At 49.2% G+C, this 14029-nt stretch overlaps 2 protein-coding genes across 15 annotated transcripts in view; one reads left to right on the top strand and one right to left on the bottom strand.

Moving 5' to 3' along the window:
* Positions 1 to 10879, top strand: part of LMNTD2 (lamin tail domain containing 2) — a 47999-nt gene extending 37120 nt beyond the window's left edge. The window contains exons 12-15 of the mRNA XM_048853118.2: positions 4877 to 5085; positions 6189 to 6337; positions 8005 to 8111; positions 10523 to 10879. Of these exons, the coding sequence (XP_048709075.2) occupies positions 4877 to 5085; positions 6189 to 6337; positions 8005 to 8111; positions 10523 to 10669 (612 nt within the window). The 3' untranslated portion in view covers positions 10670 to 10879. The remainder of the gene's footprint in view (positions 1 to 4876; positions 5086 to 6188; positions 6338 to 8004; positions 8112 to 10522) is intronic.
* A 1076-nt stretch (positions 10880 to 11955) lies between these two features.
* LRRC56 (leucine rich repeat containing 56) overlaps positions 11956 to 14029 on the bottom strand; it is a 138691-nt gene continuing 136617 nt past the window's right edge. For 13 of the 14 annotated variants that reach the window (XM_048852550.2, XM_048852547.2, XM_048852546.2 and 10 more), the window contains one exon: positions 11956 to 13499. In XM_048852550.2, coding sequence (XP_048708507.1) covers positions 13307 to 13499 — 193 coding nt within the window. In that variant the 3' untranslated portion in view covers positions 11956 to 13306. The remainder of the gene's footprint in view (positions 13500 to 14029) is intronic. The other variant, XM_075129301.1, reaches the window with a different exon arrangement.

Genomic DNA, 14029 nt, shown 5'->3' with positions numbered 1-14029 from the left:
ACCCCAGGGCCTGCCCTCTGCACTGGGCTGGGATTAGGGATGTGGTCCCATGGCAGAGGGTGGTGCTGGGGTATTGGAGCCTGCTCAGCAGCTTCATATAGTGCACCCAATGAATCAGGAGGCCCCCTGCACAGTCCTGACTGGGGATGCATTTCAGTCCAAGGAGTCTGTATAACCAGGACAGCAAACCAGAGATTGTAAACCAGCTGGGACCATCTGGCGACTAGGGGGATCTCTCGGGTCTGGAGCACAGTGTGTCTGTTTCAGCCAGAGCTTTGTCTGCCTGCCATAGAGCTGACTCTGTGCCCTACAAGCCCCATCACGTCTTCTCCACCCAGGAGCAATTGCTTGGTGCTTCTGCAGAAGTGAGGGGACTGAGTGCTCCATAGGGCTGCCTCGCTGACTCTCCCTCATCTGTCGGGCTCATTCGCCGTCCATGGAATCAGTAATTACAGCCCAAGGCCTCTGCAGTCTTGCACAGCAGCTTATTCGCCACTTCCCCTTGTATCCAATTAGTCAAGTAAGGCATTTTGCATGCGGTAATGCTACACATTTAAATTCCTAAGCACATCTGTAACTTACATTTAAAAGGGACAGTGATTTTGATTTTGATTTAGCTGGGGCTTGGTCCTGCTTTGAGCAGGGGGTTGGACTAGATGAACCTCCTGAGGTCCCTTCCAACCCAGAGGTTCTAGGATTCTAGGATTTTTCTGTATGTTAAACAAATACCAATTATTCCAAACTGGCTGACTGAGCATGCACATTAGTGTCCGAGATTATAGCCACTGCTGGTGTTGAGGTTGAGACGCAGTGACTGGTTAACAGCTCCTTTTTCTAATGCACATGCTGACTCAGACAATCTCTAGAACGGCTGGACAGCGTGGGGAATCTGGAGTAGAGCCGGTCAGAAAACCATTGGTGGAATCGTTTTCGGTGGGAGAACATTGTTCTCTCAAAGTCAAAACACTTTGGTTCAGAGAAAAACCGGGACCAAAGCTTCGACAATGTCCCATTCTGACATTTTCAGATCGCAGCATTCTGATCTTTTGTTTTGAAATTACTTTTTGTTTCAAATGGTTTTGGTTTTATATTATATTGTAATTTAAAATGTAAAAAGTCACTTGAAACATCATTTCAATAAACCCCAAACTTTTCTTTTTTTTTTGCCATTTTCTTTCATGGAGAACTTTGCAATGTGCGGATTTTGTTCTTAAGTGGGACAAAGGCAAATCTCGAAAGCTTTTGCTCAATGGAATTTCTGTCTTCGGAACAGTTCTAATCAGTGGTCCAAATTTGAGAGCATTTGAGTTAACAGTTCCTGAGATACAGCCTCCTCTCCTCCCCAAAAAATCACTTGATAGCAACATTTTACAGTTCTTATAATGTTTTGTGCACACCTGGGGCTCAACTATAAATCTAATCCTCCCCAAACTGAAGTCACCTGCTGAGAATTGATCTCTGCTAATGCCCAGCACCCTTTGCCCCTTCAGGGAAGCAATATTTAAAAGTTAGCCAGTGTAAAAGTTGGATCTACAATGTGGTTTGAGCCAAGTTGACAAATCAGTGAAAGTCGTTTGTGTATGTGCAGCAAGTCTGGGGCTCTACTGCAAGCTAGAGGGCTTGCAGGCAGCCTGCTATATAAGAGTAAGGTGATGGCTGAGGGTGTTATGTGGTGACCCTTGATCGGCCACAGTAGTACTTGTGTGCTGTGAGATTAACTCCCAGCCCTTGGTGGCGCTCCAAGAATGTGTGCTCTGTGCAATTGGCAGATATGCCTTTGGAAAGTTTTGCTTCTGGTTCAAGAGCAGTTATTTCAAAGTGTTCTAAAATCCACATGCACACTCAGCTGGGTTTGAAAATGGCTATGCCATATCAGGGCCAGGGATAGAGTTAGTGATCTAAGTGTGGGGTCATTGTCCTCTAGTTCCTCAGATAACCCCCCCCACCCCAGGAGCTGCTTTTAATAGACACATTACTCTAAAACTCACATGCACAAGGCGATTGTTTTGAAAAGTGGTATGCTGCAAAATGGTGTGGGGTAAAGTAAATGGTGAAAATTTGAGATCATTTGGTCAAGGGGTTGCTGAAATATAGCCCCAGCCCCCCCAGTATAACATTTTCAGCTTCTAATAGCGTTTTTTGGTGCAGATCTAAGGAAAAATCTAAGACTCTGCCCCTCATTAAATGCATACCATGGACTGGCCTTGAGCTCACCTATTGAACAGTACAATATTTGTACTTCCCGGTTTTCATAGGTTTAAGTATAGGTGCACATTCTGGAAGGGGATTAGGCAGCGCTGGGCAACCTTCATTACGTATTAACAAAGTTTTTGAGCAGTTATTAAAGATCTATGGTACAGCACAACCTCAGAGAAGGAATGTTTTACACCTAGTACTGAGCCAGCCGGTCACTCTCCTTAGACTGCTTCCTCACTCCCAACATAGCAGATATGTCAGGCAAAGCATGTCTGCAGTTCTGCCCCGCGGCCCTCACCGCCGTCCATTGGGACTTCCCCAGAGCATCAAAGGAGCCCACCAAGGCGCACCACTGCAGCTGGGCTGGGGGACCTGCGATGAAGCAAGTAGTTCAGCGTTAGGTGCAGTAGGTGGAGACGTTATCCTCCCGCGTAGTGAGGGGGGACGGAAGGGTAGCACAGAGGATGGCTCCTGCTCAGGGAAGCTCAGCAGCACACAAGCACCGTTCCCCATTTCCTCCCGTGGATGTTTTCCCTCCACACACTCTCACCAGCTCTCTTGGAGTACGGGCGAGTGAAAGCCAAAAGAACTAGGTTCTATTCCCCGCCCTTCCACTGCCTCAGTTTCCCATCAGTACAGTGGTGTCAGGAGAGCTGACTCACACCTTTGAAGTTCCTTAGCTGAAAGGCGCTGTGTAAGCATTGCACGGGCTTCTGGGGAGCTTCCAGGCAGAGTTCAAGGTGCTGACTTTAATCTGTAACGACTGAAATGGTTTGGGTCCTAGTGAGCTGAGAATCCATCTCTCCCCCCCTATGCTGCAGCGGCAGCCGACAGAGGCCTTGGAGCTGCAGTTCCTGGAATTAAATTAGAGGGATCTGTTAGCAGAGTGTCCCCCTGGAGGCCCCTCTAAAATCGACTCCCCTCCTTGCTATACCGCAGATGAGTTTGTGAAGCTTGTGGGGGAGGAGTGGGCTTACAAGTGGTCAGGCAGGTTTGCCTGTGTTGGTGTATTTCTGTAGGGGAGCTTGTTAATTAGAGGACTGTGCAAGTGAACATGGTTCTGTGGTTGAGATGCCTGGAGCTGTGGCCCGGTGTCCAACAAATGGAGCTAGATACTGGCGATCTAGAGTAGCAAAGCATTACGGAGGAGGAGGATGAAGATTGGGAGTACAGGGAGCAGCCTCCTCAGTGGGATTCTCTGGCCCGTTACACTAAGTTTTCAGGAGACATGCACTCAGCTCTCTCTGTCACAGCTGCCACTGGGGGCGATGGACACAGGCCCCGGCTGCATGACAGCAGCCAGGAAGTAAAGCTGTCTCTAACCAGCATGCTGGCGTGTCTCCGCTTTGCTTCCCCTTGGCTGCAGGGGGGAGCACCAGGTGTGTAGCACACAAGCAGGTATCCTTCCCACGAGCAAAAGGTTTTGATTGTCAACTTCCCAGCTTTCATCTCTCTGGTGAAGGCTTTCCTGCTGCACCTCTGCTGCTCCAGGTACACTGCCCAGCAGCTGCCAGTGGAATCATCTTCCCAACAAAGCTGCCTCCTTGTGTCTGAGTACAGGAAGCACAGGGATCTGAGCTGAGATGGATGCTGGAAGCAGGGCTAATTGCAGCCCTGAGCTTGGCAACAGCCTTTTTGCACTCATGTCGCCTTGTGGCCTTGTTGCTGTCCCCTGGCCCGGAGCCTCTCCTGGGAGCTATGTCTGGGTTAGACAGCATCCCTCTGATTCCAGGAGGGGGAAAGATAGACAGTGAAATCTGCAGGTGTTCTCAATATTCTAAGGTTTCAGAGTAACAGCTGTGTTAGTCTGTATTCGCAAAAAGAAAAGGAGTACTTGTGGCACCTTAGAGACTAACCAATTTATTTGAGCATGAGCTTTCGTGAGCTACAGCTCACTTCATCGGATGCATACCGTGGAAACTGCAGCAGTCTTTATATACACACAGAGATCATGAAACAATACCTCCTCCCACCCCACTGTCCTGCTGGTAATAGCTTATCTAAAGTGATCATCAAGTTGGGCCATTTCCAGCAGAAATCCAGGTTTTCTCACCCTCCACCCCCCCCCACACAAACTCACTCTCCTGCTGGTAATAGCCCATCCAAAGTCTCTGTGTGTATATAAAGTCTGCTGCAGTTTCCATGGTATGCATCCGATGAAGTGAGCTGTAGCTCACGAAAGCTCATGCTCAAATAAATTGGTTAGTCTCTAAGGTGCCACAAGTACTCCTTTTCTTTTTTCAATATTCTAAGGCTTTCCCCAACGTGTCCCGAACCCCAGCTTTCTCCTAGTGGCTGCTCCCACCCACAGGCTTTCCCATCACAGCAAAACATCAGCCACTTCCCTGTCGGTCACCACACCGCCCCAAGGCCACAAAAGCTGCGCTGGTCATTCCTCTGTCAGCAGTTGTCCTTTGCCTCCCTACAGAGCCAAGCCCAGCCTCAGAAGCAGCGTTTTCTTCCTTCCCCAGAGTCTGCCATGTGGTGGTCGGTTTATTGCTCCCACCCGGGTCAGAGTTTCAGTAACAGGCTGTGGGGGGGCCATGACAAGCACCAAGCAGGAATAAATCCAGCCAGTGGAGCAGTTGGAATGTGAGGAGGGAGAACCAAGGGATAGAGGGGCCTGGAGAATAATCCTCTCTCTTTCCTTTCCTCCCCTCACTCCCTTGGCCTGTCCGAGACTCTCTCCAGGTACACGGCCCCTCACAGATTCACAGCAGCCGCAGACGCCTACAGTGATAACACGGACCTTTCGGTGGACAAGTTCCCACTCGCTGGAGAAGGAGAGGAAGCAGAAGAACCTCTGCCCCAGAAGGATCAGCAATGGGTCCCTGCAGCGCCATGCAGAGGGAGGACAGGCAGGCCACCGGCTGTACTGCAGGAGGCCAGGTAAAAACCCTGGCTGGAGTGAAACACTCAGCAGAGCTCCTCTCCTGGGCCTGGCACAAGGGGCCTGATGCCCAGTCACACAAAGGCTCCTTTGCCCCATCCCTGCAGGGGGCCTCGCTGCTGCTGTGGAGCTGCTGTGAGAGCTCTGCCCCAGCCCTGCTCCCAGGCCCCAGTGGAGAGGGCAGGTTGGAGGTAGGCCGGGCAGGGGAATGGGAGGCTGGGAGTGGAGACTGGCTGGCTGGAATGTGCTGTGCTCGGGCTAGTCTCTTCTTCCTAACACCCACTCAAGGCCATGGGAGGCAGAGCATATGCTGGAGCTGCTCTAACTTACTCCCAGAGGTGGGGAGTCCACCACCTGCCCCAGACCATGGAAAGACCAAAAGGTGCCTTGAAACTGGCTTTGCCAAGCTCTCCCCTTCCTGCCACAAGGGGAGGAGCAGAAGAACTGAAAATCAGGGCCAAGGGGTGCAATGTCTGATCCTCTAGGGTTTTTCTGGCTCAACTAGGCCTTTAGCACTGATATAGCTGCTACATTATGAGTCAGGGGCAGGGAGAATCATACAGCAGCAGCAGATAGCGTGAAGGAAGTTGAAGTTGGGAAATCAGAGAAGAGGCAGAGGCTAAGCCAAGTTTGGCCAACACGTAGCAGGGAGTTTATTGAGCCAAGAGTGTGAGGCACCCCCAAATGGCCAGGATATAAGAGCTGAGCTGTAACAGTGATCGTATTTGTGCTGAGAGCGGGTGTAACGGAAATTCATACTTCAGGGGCTCAGCTGGGTGCTGCTGCTGGGGTGAGGCAGGAAAGTTCTCTCCCAGGAACAGCATTGCATAACTGGCCAGGTGCATTACGGGCTTTTCACGGGCGAGATGTAGGACGCCAAAGCAGATAGAATATTGATCGGAGCTGATATTGCACATTTCAGAAAGGCTGGTGGTTCCCTGCAAATGAGATTCCATACCAGTAGCTGATGGTTTGAAACATTCCCAGCAGTAAAATGAAGCCCCTGAATTGACTGAGACTGATGAAAAGTGTTGGTAACAGATTACTAACACTCAACCAGCTTACGTGGTGCATCGTGAATGGGTCCTGTTTCTCCTCACAGGGACAGGAAGCACTTTCCTGTTGGCTCTTCAAACAGGAACCATCTGGGAGACCCTTCAAACGGCAGTAAGAGGAAAATCCAGCCTGGACCCAGAGAGACAGTTCACAAGACTGTCTCTTTCTCAGTCGAGAACTTACCTTCCATATCAGGTGCGTTGGTGCAGAGCAGCACAGTGCTACATACCCTACAAAATAGTTTGGTACTAAACCAGCTCAGCCAATCCAGCACTGACTTGCACAGTGGCACTCACCCTCGGTGTCAGGCAACCTGCATTCAGATGATTTTGAACAAAACAGTTTCATGTCAGTGGATACACTACGTGAACCAAGTAGCCATGAAAATGCTCCCCAACCCCCAGGACTGTCTGGAAAGCACCTGTTCCCTACTTTCAGCCTGTGTTTCCTCTGCCCAGAATGCCAGGCCCTCGCCCAGGTCTGGAATGTATAATCACCCCTTACCCACAACCCCACAGCAGGTTCCAGAAAGAAGGCACACCTCAGACTGGCAATTGTAACGTTCTCTTTACTATCAACATCAAGAAGATCCTCCCATGGCGTAAAGCGCCCTAGTGTCGCTGACTTCCCCAGAACTCCGCCAGCTTACAGCAGCTGAGGGGCTGGCTCACATTGGCAACGTGAATGTACTCTCCTTAGAGCACTGAGCGTGTTCCACCAACCACCCAGCATAACCCTCCTGTGCCCTCCCACAGATCTCCAGCCCTCCACCTCGCTGCACCTCCCCTGCCAGCGTCGGGACTCTCCCACAGTCCCCGTGTGATGACATGGTGGTCACTCCTGTGCAGCTCCGGTTGGCTGAGCATGGCCCAGCTGGTGAGCCCTGCCTCACTTCCCTTCGCCTGGGTTATAAACGAGTCCAGACAGACCTATTACATCAAAGCCCACCCCCTTTTTCAAGGGTCTCAGTTATTAACAAGAGCCAAAAGCACAAGCAGGAGCTTACTCAGATACACCTGGGGACATTCATTGTCTCAGGTTCAGTCCAACCAGCAATCTCTGGCTCCTTCCTTCAGAAGACTCTGCATCCCCACACCCCTGAGCAGTGTTTCTGGAACCCTTCCAGGTGTCTTCTCTGGGTGGCTCCTTTTCAGGCCATCCTTAGGCAGGAGTCTCCCCAGCTCTCCTCTTGGGAGCTGAGCGAGTTCTGGGTTAGCATTGCCCTGCTCTGCCCCTTCAGCAAGGCCCTGATCTCTTAAAGCTACAGGGATGGGATTTCCTTCCGGACACCCCTCAATCCCAGCACTGCTTCCTCTCCATCCGTATCCCCCATTAGGGCCTTCTGTAGTCTACTGGACTTCTCAGATCCTTAAGGGCTATGCCACCTGGTGCGGTGGGCTGACCACGAGGCATTATTGCCCTTAAAGAGAAGACTACCCCGTCACACGCCCCCGAAACAAACTCTTCAACCCAGCTCCCCATTCTGGTACACCGAAAGAATGTCAGGGTTTTATTCACCCAGCAGTGAGATGCAGCCACCTCTGGGGCTATGTAGGGCACTCATTTTGGACCACATTTCCAAACCTATGTATAGCCCTGGGGGAACAATGGGTGGAACTGTCAGGGGCCCCTGGCTCTTCCCACCTAGGACAGGCTGAAATGTTTGGCTGAGATTTACTGCTCCTGCTTCCTGGGTGTGCACTCCGTGCATAGCACACTGAGGCCCTGGCTTTGGTGGAGGCTTTTGGCACTACCTAATCCAAACAGCAAGTTAGGAAACTTCCCTGAGTCTCCTCACGATTCAATTGTGTTTTCATGAGAGAGTGCCTCTCCCATTGAAGTCTCTGGGGTTCTCTCTTCAGTGGCAGTCAAGCAGAAACGCTTTTCACCCAGCAAGGAGAAGGAGGATGAAGAGGAGGATTTTGCTCCTCATGGAAGGCAGCCTCCAACTGCAGAGCCAAAACCCAGAGTAAGTAACTCTCTGGCAGCGCTGGACACAGAGGGAGGGGAGCTGTGTGAGAGGAGATGGGTTGTTTAAGGCGTACATTATGTCAGACAGAGCTGAAAAGGGGAGGCAGGGCCCGGCTAGCCATTTGATATCTACACCCTCAGCTGGCTAGTCTATTGTTCTCCCTTAACCAGCGTATCCGTCAGCTCCCTGTGGCAGGGTCAGGGGCTGTAGAACTGGACAGACGCTTGGCAAAAGTCCCAGGATATTCATTGCTCCCTGGTGGCAAGCGTTGCCTGGGGCATTAAGAAAGATCCTGCAGCTGTTAATACATTGCAGCAAGGTGCGGAGGAAGGTGCAATATGTCTGTTATCTGGGACAGCGCCAGAGCATGACCTAGTCCCAGAATAGGCAGGCTTTGCCAGCAGCAGATAAGCAGCCAGCACAGAGCAGCCTGTAATGAAGGCATCACAGCGAGGCAAGAGGTGGCAGGAGGGAAGGGTTTGCAGTTGCTGTGCTCAGGAGGAAGCGCTGTAGGGAAATGAACAGACTCACAATGAGCAGCTTGTGTCCTGAGGAGCCTCGGCCGTCTGGCAGAAAATTCCTCCCCTTGGTCCTGATTTATTAACAGCTGGGGGGAGGGAGGGTGGTTCTTTCCCCCTGCCTCCTGCTTAGACTGTAAATATCAATTTGGCAGCAAAGAGCAAATCCCATTAATTCTGAAAGATTCTTGAAGGCATCAGCAGTTCCTGTCCCGTTACAAGACTGAAGGGACCTGTCTGCGATTCCTAGCATCCTAAGCTGGGACGCTGCAGAGATTCAGATGAAAAGAATGGGATAGGCCCCTTAGATCCCTGGGGGCCAAGGCAGGATTCTAATCAGGGAAACATACACAGAGAAATCCACAGCTAATCTCATTTCCCATTTCATCCAAATGAACCCCCCTCACAGGCATCCCATCACACTCGGCATTTCTTAGTAGATTGATAAAACAAGGCCCTAGATTTTTTTTTATTTTTTTTGTGTGTGTGGCAGTTATAAAGGTGGAGGGTGTATTACACTAGCTAAAACCAGTGTCAGCTTCTCACCCCACAGCTCTGCCAGGACAGCTCAGCCCTGATGTGCAACAGCCAGTTCCCTGTGCCAGCCCTGGAATCAGGGACTGATAATTGTGCAGTGGTTCTCTGCCGCTTTGATGTGGCATCCGCTAGCAATAGAGATGAGACCACCAACCTTCTTCCTTTGTATGTCAGGCTGTGATGACAAGTTTCCTCTCTCTAACCAGCCTTCCTGCTGTTACATTCTCACTGGTGTTATGCTGCTCTGCATGTCTTATTACACATTAAACCCCATTGTACATATGCTTGCATGTAGTATTCAGGAGGTCAGGCCCCCGGGGAAGGATGTATTGAAGGCTGAGTGTGGAGTTCAGACCGGTAATAGAAAATTGTCCACTAAGCCTCAACAACCATTAATTGGATCTGCTCTCATCTGAGCTCCCCTTACCCCGTTCTAGAACAAATTAGCATTTTCCCAGAGAGTGAAAAGTTAACTATGCCACATATGGAAGGAGGCAGTGTGGGCCCCTGGGAGTCAGCAGCTCTGCCACTGGTTTGCTGTGAGACTTTGGGTAAGTCATGTACCTCAGTTTCCCCATCTGTAAAATGGGGATAACAATGCTCACCCTCCTTTGTAAAGTACTCTGAGATCTGCGACTGCAAAGCGATGTATGAAAGCTGGGTGTTATTTATGGAAAAGTGGGAGGATAGTTCATTTGTCTCCTGTGACACTGACTGAGAACGTAGCCATTCGTGCGTCCAGTCAGACAAAGTGTGTCAGCCCCGTGAAGCACAATCCCCCTCTCCTACACTTCAGAGTGTTTGCTGTGCCTACCTCCACTTTTCTGTAAGGTGACTGTAGCAGCAGGCTGAGAAAAGGGAAGCACAGGTAAGATGGGCAACTACTTGTTTGTGTGTCCCCGAAGTTAAAATAATGACTCTGTGTCATCAGGATGCGGGATCATGCATGTTTGGAGAGCCTCCTGGTGTGTCCACATGGGATAATCTGTCCTCGTGCCATGCTGCATCATGAGCCTCTATCACAGCATTATTTGTGCAGATGCATCATCGTGATGCAGCAAGGTGACATAGTGAGACCCGTAGTAAATTCATACGCCTGTCATGTCCTCTAAGAGCAGCTTTCAAGCTGCAGGCAGACCCATCACAATGGACTAGGCTCTGAATGTCAGAGGAGAGGGGGCAACCCTAGGGCTCCTGGGAATAAAAAAATCCCTCCCATTAGAGAACATTAGACATGGATGAACTCCATCGTGGTGTTCTCTGGAGCTTGAAAGGCAAACACCAGCCAGGTACCCAGTGGCACTCCCCATCTGCTACAACATGCCTATTACTTATGATAACTTTGCTTTTCAGGTCTTCAAGACAGCTCTGGATACAACAATTCCTACGGTGGGGCTGACAGGACAGAAGAGTGCTCGATCTAAATACGGCTTCAAGCACATGGCTTACCTACCTACCACTACTGACATGCAGCTTAGGAGATACTGTCCTGCTAGATGATGCACGGATTAATAGGTGACACAGGAAGCTTGCACAGGTTCTTAAATACACGCCATGCTGCTCCAGTGAACGTGCTGCCATCTGGCTTATTTCAACCAGGGGAGAAGAGTCAGTCAGTAATAGGTAGGGTGGCTGTTTTGAAAGGATGTGCTGCCTGCAAGGCTGTTATTTATCACTTGAGAACTCCACCAAGAGCAAAGTCAGGACACTGTAGGCAAGATCATCATGGAGCGGCCATTGGTGGCTGCAGTTCCCACCCTTCCAGTCAGGAGGCCCATGGTGAAGGCTGGGAGTAAGGTCTGCTGGTGATGTGTTCCTCATCTGATGATAGTAGAATTACTGGGGCAAGAGAGAAGGTCTCTATAACTGAGATGAATGATGACAAAGGTCAGAAATGGAAGGGATTGCTCCCACTGAGCCCACAAAGGCACTTCCCAAAAGTCTCTTACTCTGCTCCTGTACCATGGTCCCTGTTAACTTACCAGTCCATAGACAAAAACACTACTGATCATTTCTCCCTGTCCCCCACCACAGGAATACAGTGGAGAGGCCCCTTGCCTGATAATGGTACAGAGCCAAGCCTGTGTTTTCCTGGAAAGATCCCATAGCCATTTCCAGAAGTAGCTTCTATATCTGTGCCCAGTTTGTGTGCAGATCAGGCAGACAAACCCAACTGCCTGATTTGCAAGCCGAAACCCCATTTATGCATGAGAATTTAGGATTCTGTACATACGAAGTCACAAGCACAAATTGAGAGAGTAGCTAGGGGCCATTTGCAGCAGATGGTCCTAAATACCACTCACTTTTACACTAGCTTTTATACGCAGGGCCTGCTTTTCACAAGTGTTGAGCATCTGCAACGCCTATTGACTTCACCCCGGAGTGTGGGCACTCAGCACTTCTGAAAATCAGGCCCTAACATTCTTCTCTTTTCTATCCTATTGAGCCAGACTGTCCCTTTATTTTGTTCATGATCAGTGACACTGGCATAGAATCAATTTGAGATGCCAGTTTAACTACACAAGCACTTTGTTGGGCGATGAGTGACTGGAAATCCCTCCAACACTCACGATTTTGGGGAACTGCTTGCCACTCAATACTTAATGTATCTGATTGATGATTCTTTCTTATGCCCACTGAGAGAATATGAACTTGACTTCCGCTCACAACTATTTTATAAGAAGAATGGGTAGCAGGGCAGTGGGACCAAGCTGAAGGATTTGGGTCTATGGTACATCGTATTCCTTTAGTTTATATTAGCAGTGGGGTTCAGGCAACAAACTATACAAGGGATAATTGCATAATTTAATGTATTATCAACTGTTTCCCAGAAAATATCTGTAACGTATTAATTTGAAGGTAGAAAAAAAAAAGATTTTCTGATGCTTGGTTTGAGAACACCTGACATTGTTCAGATCATACACCGCAGTCACTCTTACCTATATCACAGTATGCAATCATTTAGATCAGCTCATAGCACTTTACATCTTACCCCAACATAGAATAAATACCCTGTGGAAAACAAGAACTGCTCCTTCCTTACCCACTTCACTGTTACTGATGAATCACTTAAAATAATGAAGTCACATTAATTTGGAAAATGTAACTGATCTGAAAGAATAAACAGGGAATGTTTGATTCTGCATGTCTGTTTGCTTGTCACTCATTTGGTCTGAAATGTCAGGGTGACAAAGAGAGTTTTCTGGGGAGCCAGATGGACCCAATTAAACTTATTTACAAAGGTCGCTGGGTGAAATTCAGACCTGGGATGTCTAGCCATAGAACAGCAGTTCTGGGGAAGTGCTGAGAGTTCCTTCAGAGCAGAGACCCGGCAGGCTGACACACTGATTTTCCAGTGAGTTGCATCTTCAGTATTCCTTCCCTTAGCCATATAGCTGAGGGGAACAATTAAAGATTACAAACAGATCAAAGTGGTAAATGTCAGTGGGAGAATGAAATTAGTGCTAAAATCAGACAGACTTCCTGCATGCTGGACTTCAGCTATCCCAGGTGAGTAGGGAACACGCACACTCATCTGCAATACAATCACTTTAAACTGGTCTTTGCAGCAATCCCCCCTCCACTCAGAGTTGTTTCACTTGTGTGTTGAACATATAGGATCCAAGGAGCGTATGCAATGCGCCTGTTTAGATGACAGCAGGCTGACACATGCATGAGTATTTTGCACGCTGAATGCAAGAGGGAAAACTGAGGGCCCTCAGATGCCCTGAGTTTAGGGGACTGCAACTTTCCCTTTCCTATGGGGCATCACTGCAGGCTCCCTAGTAACATAGCTGGGGATTAATGCAGAGAAGCCAAGTGTGCCAAGTCTTGTCCCTTTCAGCACACAAAGACTATACAAATAGCTGCTTTTTATTTAATAAGAGGTTGATCAACTGTTGAGTTGATTAGAAGGTGCTTTTTCAAGCAAGCATTTCTGACCAGCTGTAGCTTTAACTGAGACCAATCAAGCTGTTAGTTCTGCTTGTGCAGCTCCATCAATGTATTCAGCTCTCATAAGAAGTCAGAATACAGCATTCGTGCTGCTGGTGTTAAGTGTGAGGGACGCAGACTCCAACTGAGCACTGTGGGCTTGTCCGACTCGGCTCCAACGTACATGGCTACTTGGGGTATTTTCTATGACTTTGGCATTTTGCTCTGAGTAGCTGTTGAGACACTGGGCCTGCTTGGCAACCTCTGCAGAGCAGCCTTGGCCGTCAGAGGACGGACCACATTCCTCAGCGCAAACCTCTCTGGGGTTTTTGTGGATGAGCGGACAACTGGCTGGTGACGGTTGATCACTTTGGGGGGACTCCTATCCACAGTGGCTCTGAAAGGAAGAAAAAATTGCTATTGTGAGATGGCGCAAGTTGTTATGGGGAACTGAGTGAGCCCCGTGGATTCACCCGAGAACTGCACCAAGCACTTCCAGCACTGGACACCACAGGAAGGTTGGCACAACAGGACTCTCTGAGGAGTCCACACTGCTATTTCAGTTAGTTTGGCAAACACTAGACTGCTTGCCAGTCTCTGTAGATGTGCAGAGTCTCCATATGGATGAAGGACTGATAGAAAGGCTGATATTGGAGTTCTACCCTGAGAAGACAGATCGGGACACAATATGAAAATGTAATTCACTGGGTCTTTGGTTTTTTGGGTTATTTTTAACTCGTTCACTGCTGGCCCCCCTCATATCTGCTGTGTCATCATTGTCCACCAGCATTTCATAGGTAGGAATCCTACCTTGGCACACAGCAGATGTCTTTTACCTGGGTATAGCTGGAACACGGAGTAGCATGCAGGCAATTGAAGAGTTAGATTGTAAAGGGAAATTTTTCTCTGTTTTAGAAAGTAGCTAAC

This window comes from Caretta caretta, chromosome 6 (genome assembly GCF_965140235.1).
Source record: "Caretta caretta isolate rCarCar2 chromosome 6, rCarCar1.hap1, whole genome shotgun sequence".
NCBI classification, from domain to species: Eukaryota; Metazoa; Chordata; order Testudines; family Cheloniidae; genus Caretta; species Caretta caretta.
The sequence above is the reverse complement of the archived record's forward strand: the minus strand, read 5'-3'. Positions and strand labels throughout refer to the sequence as shown.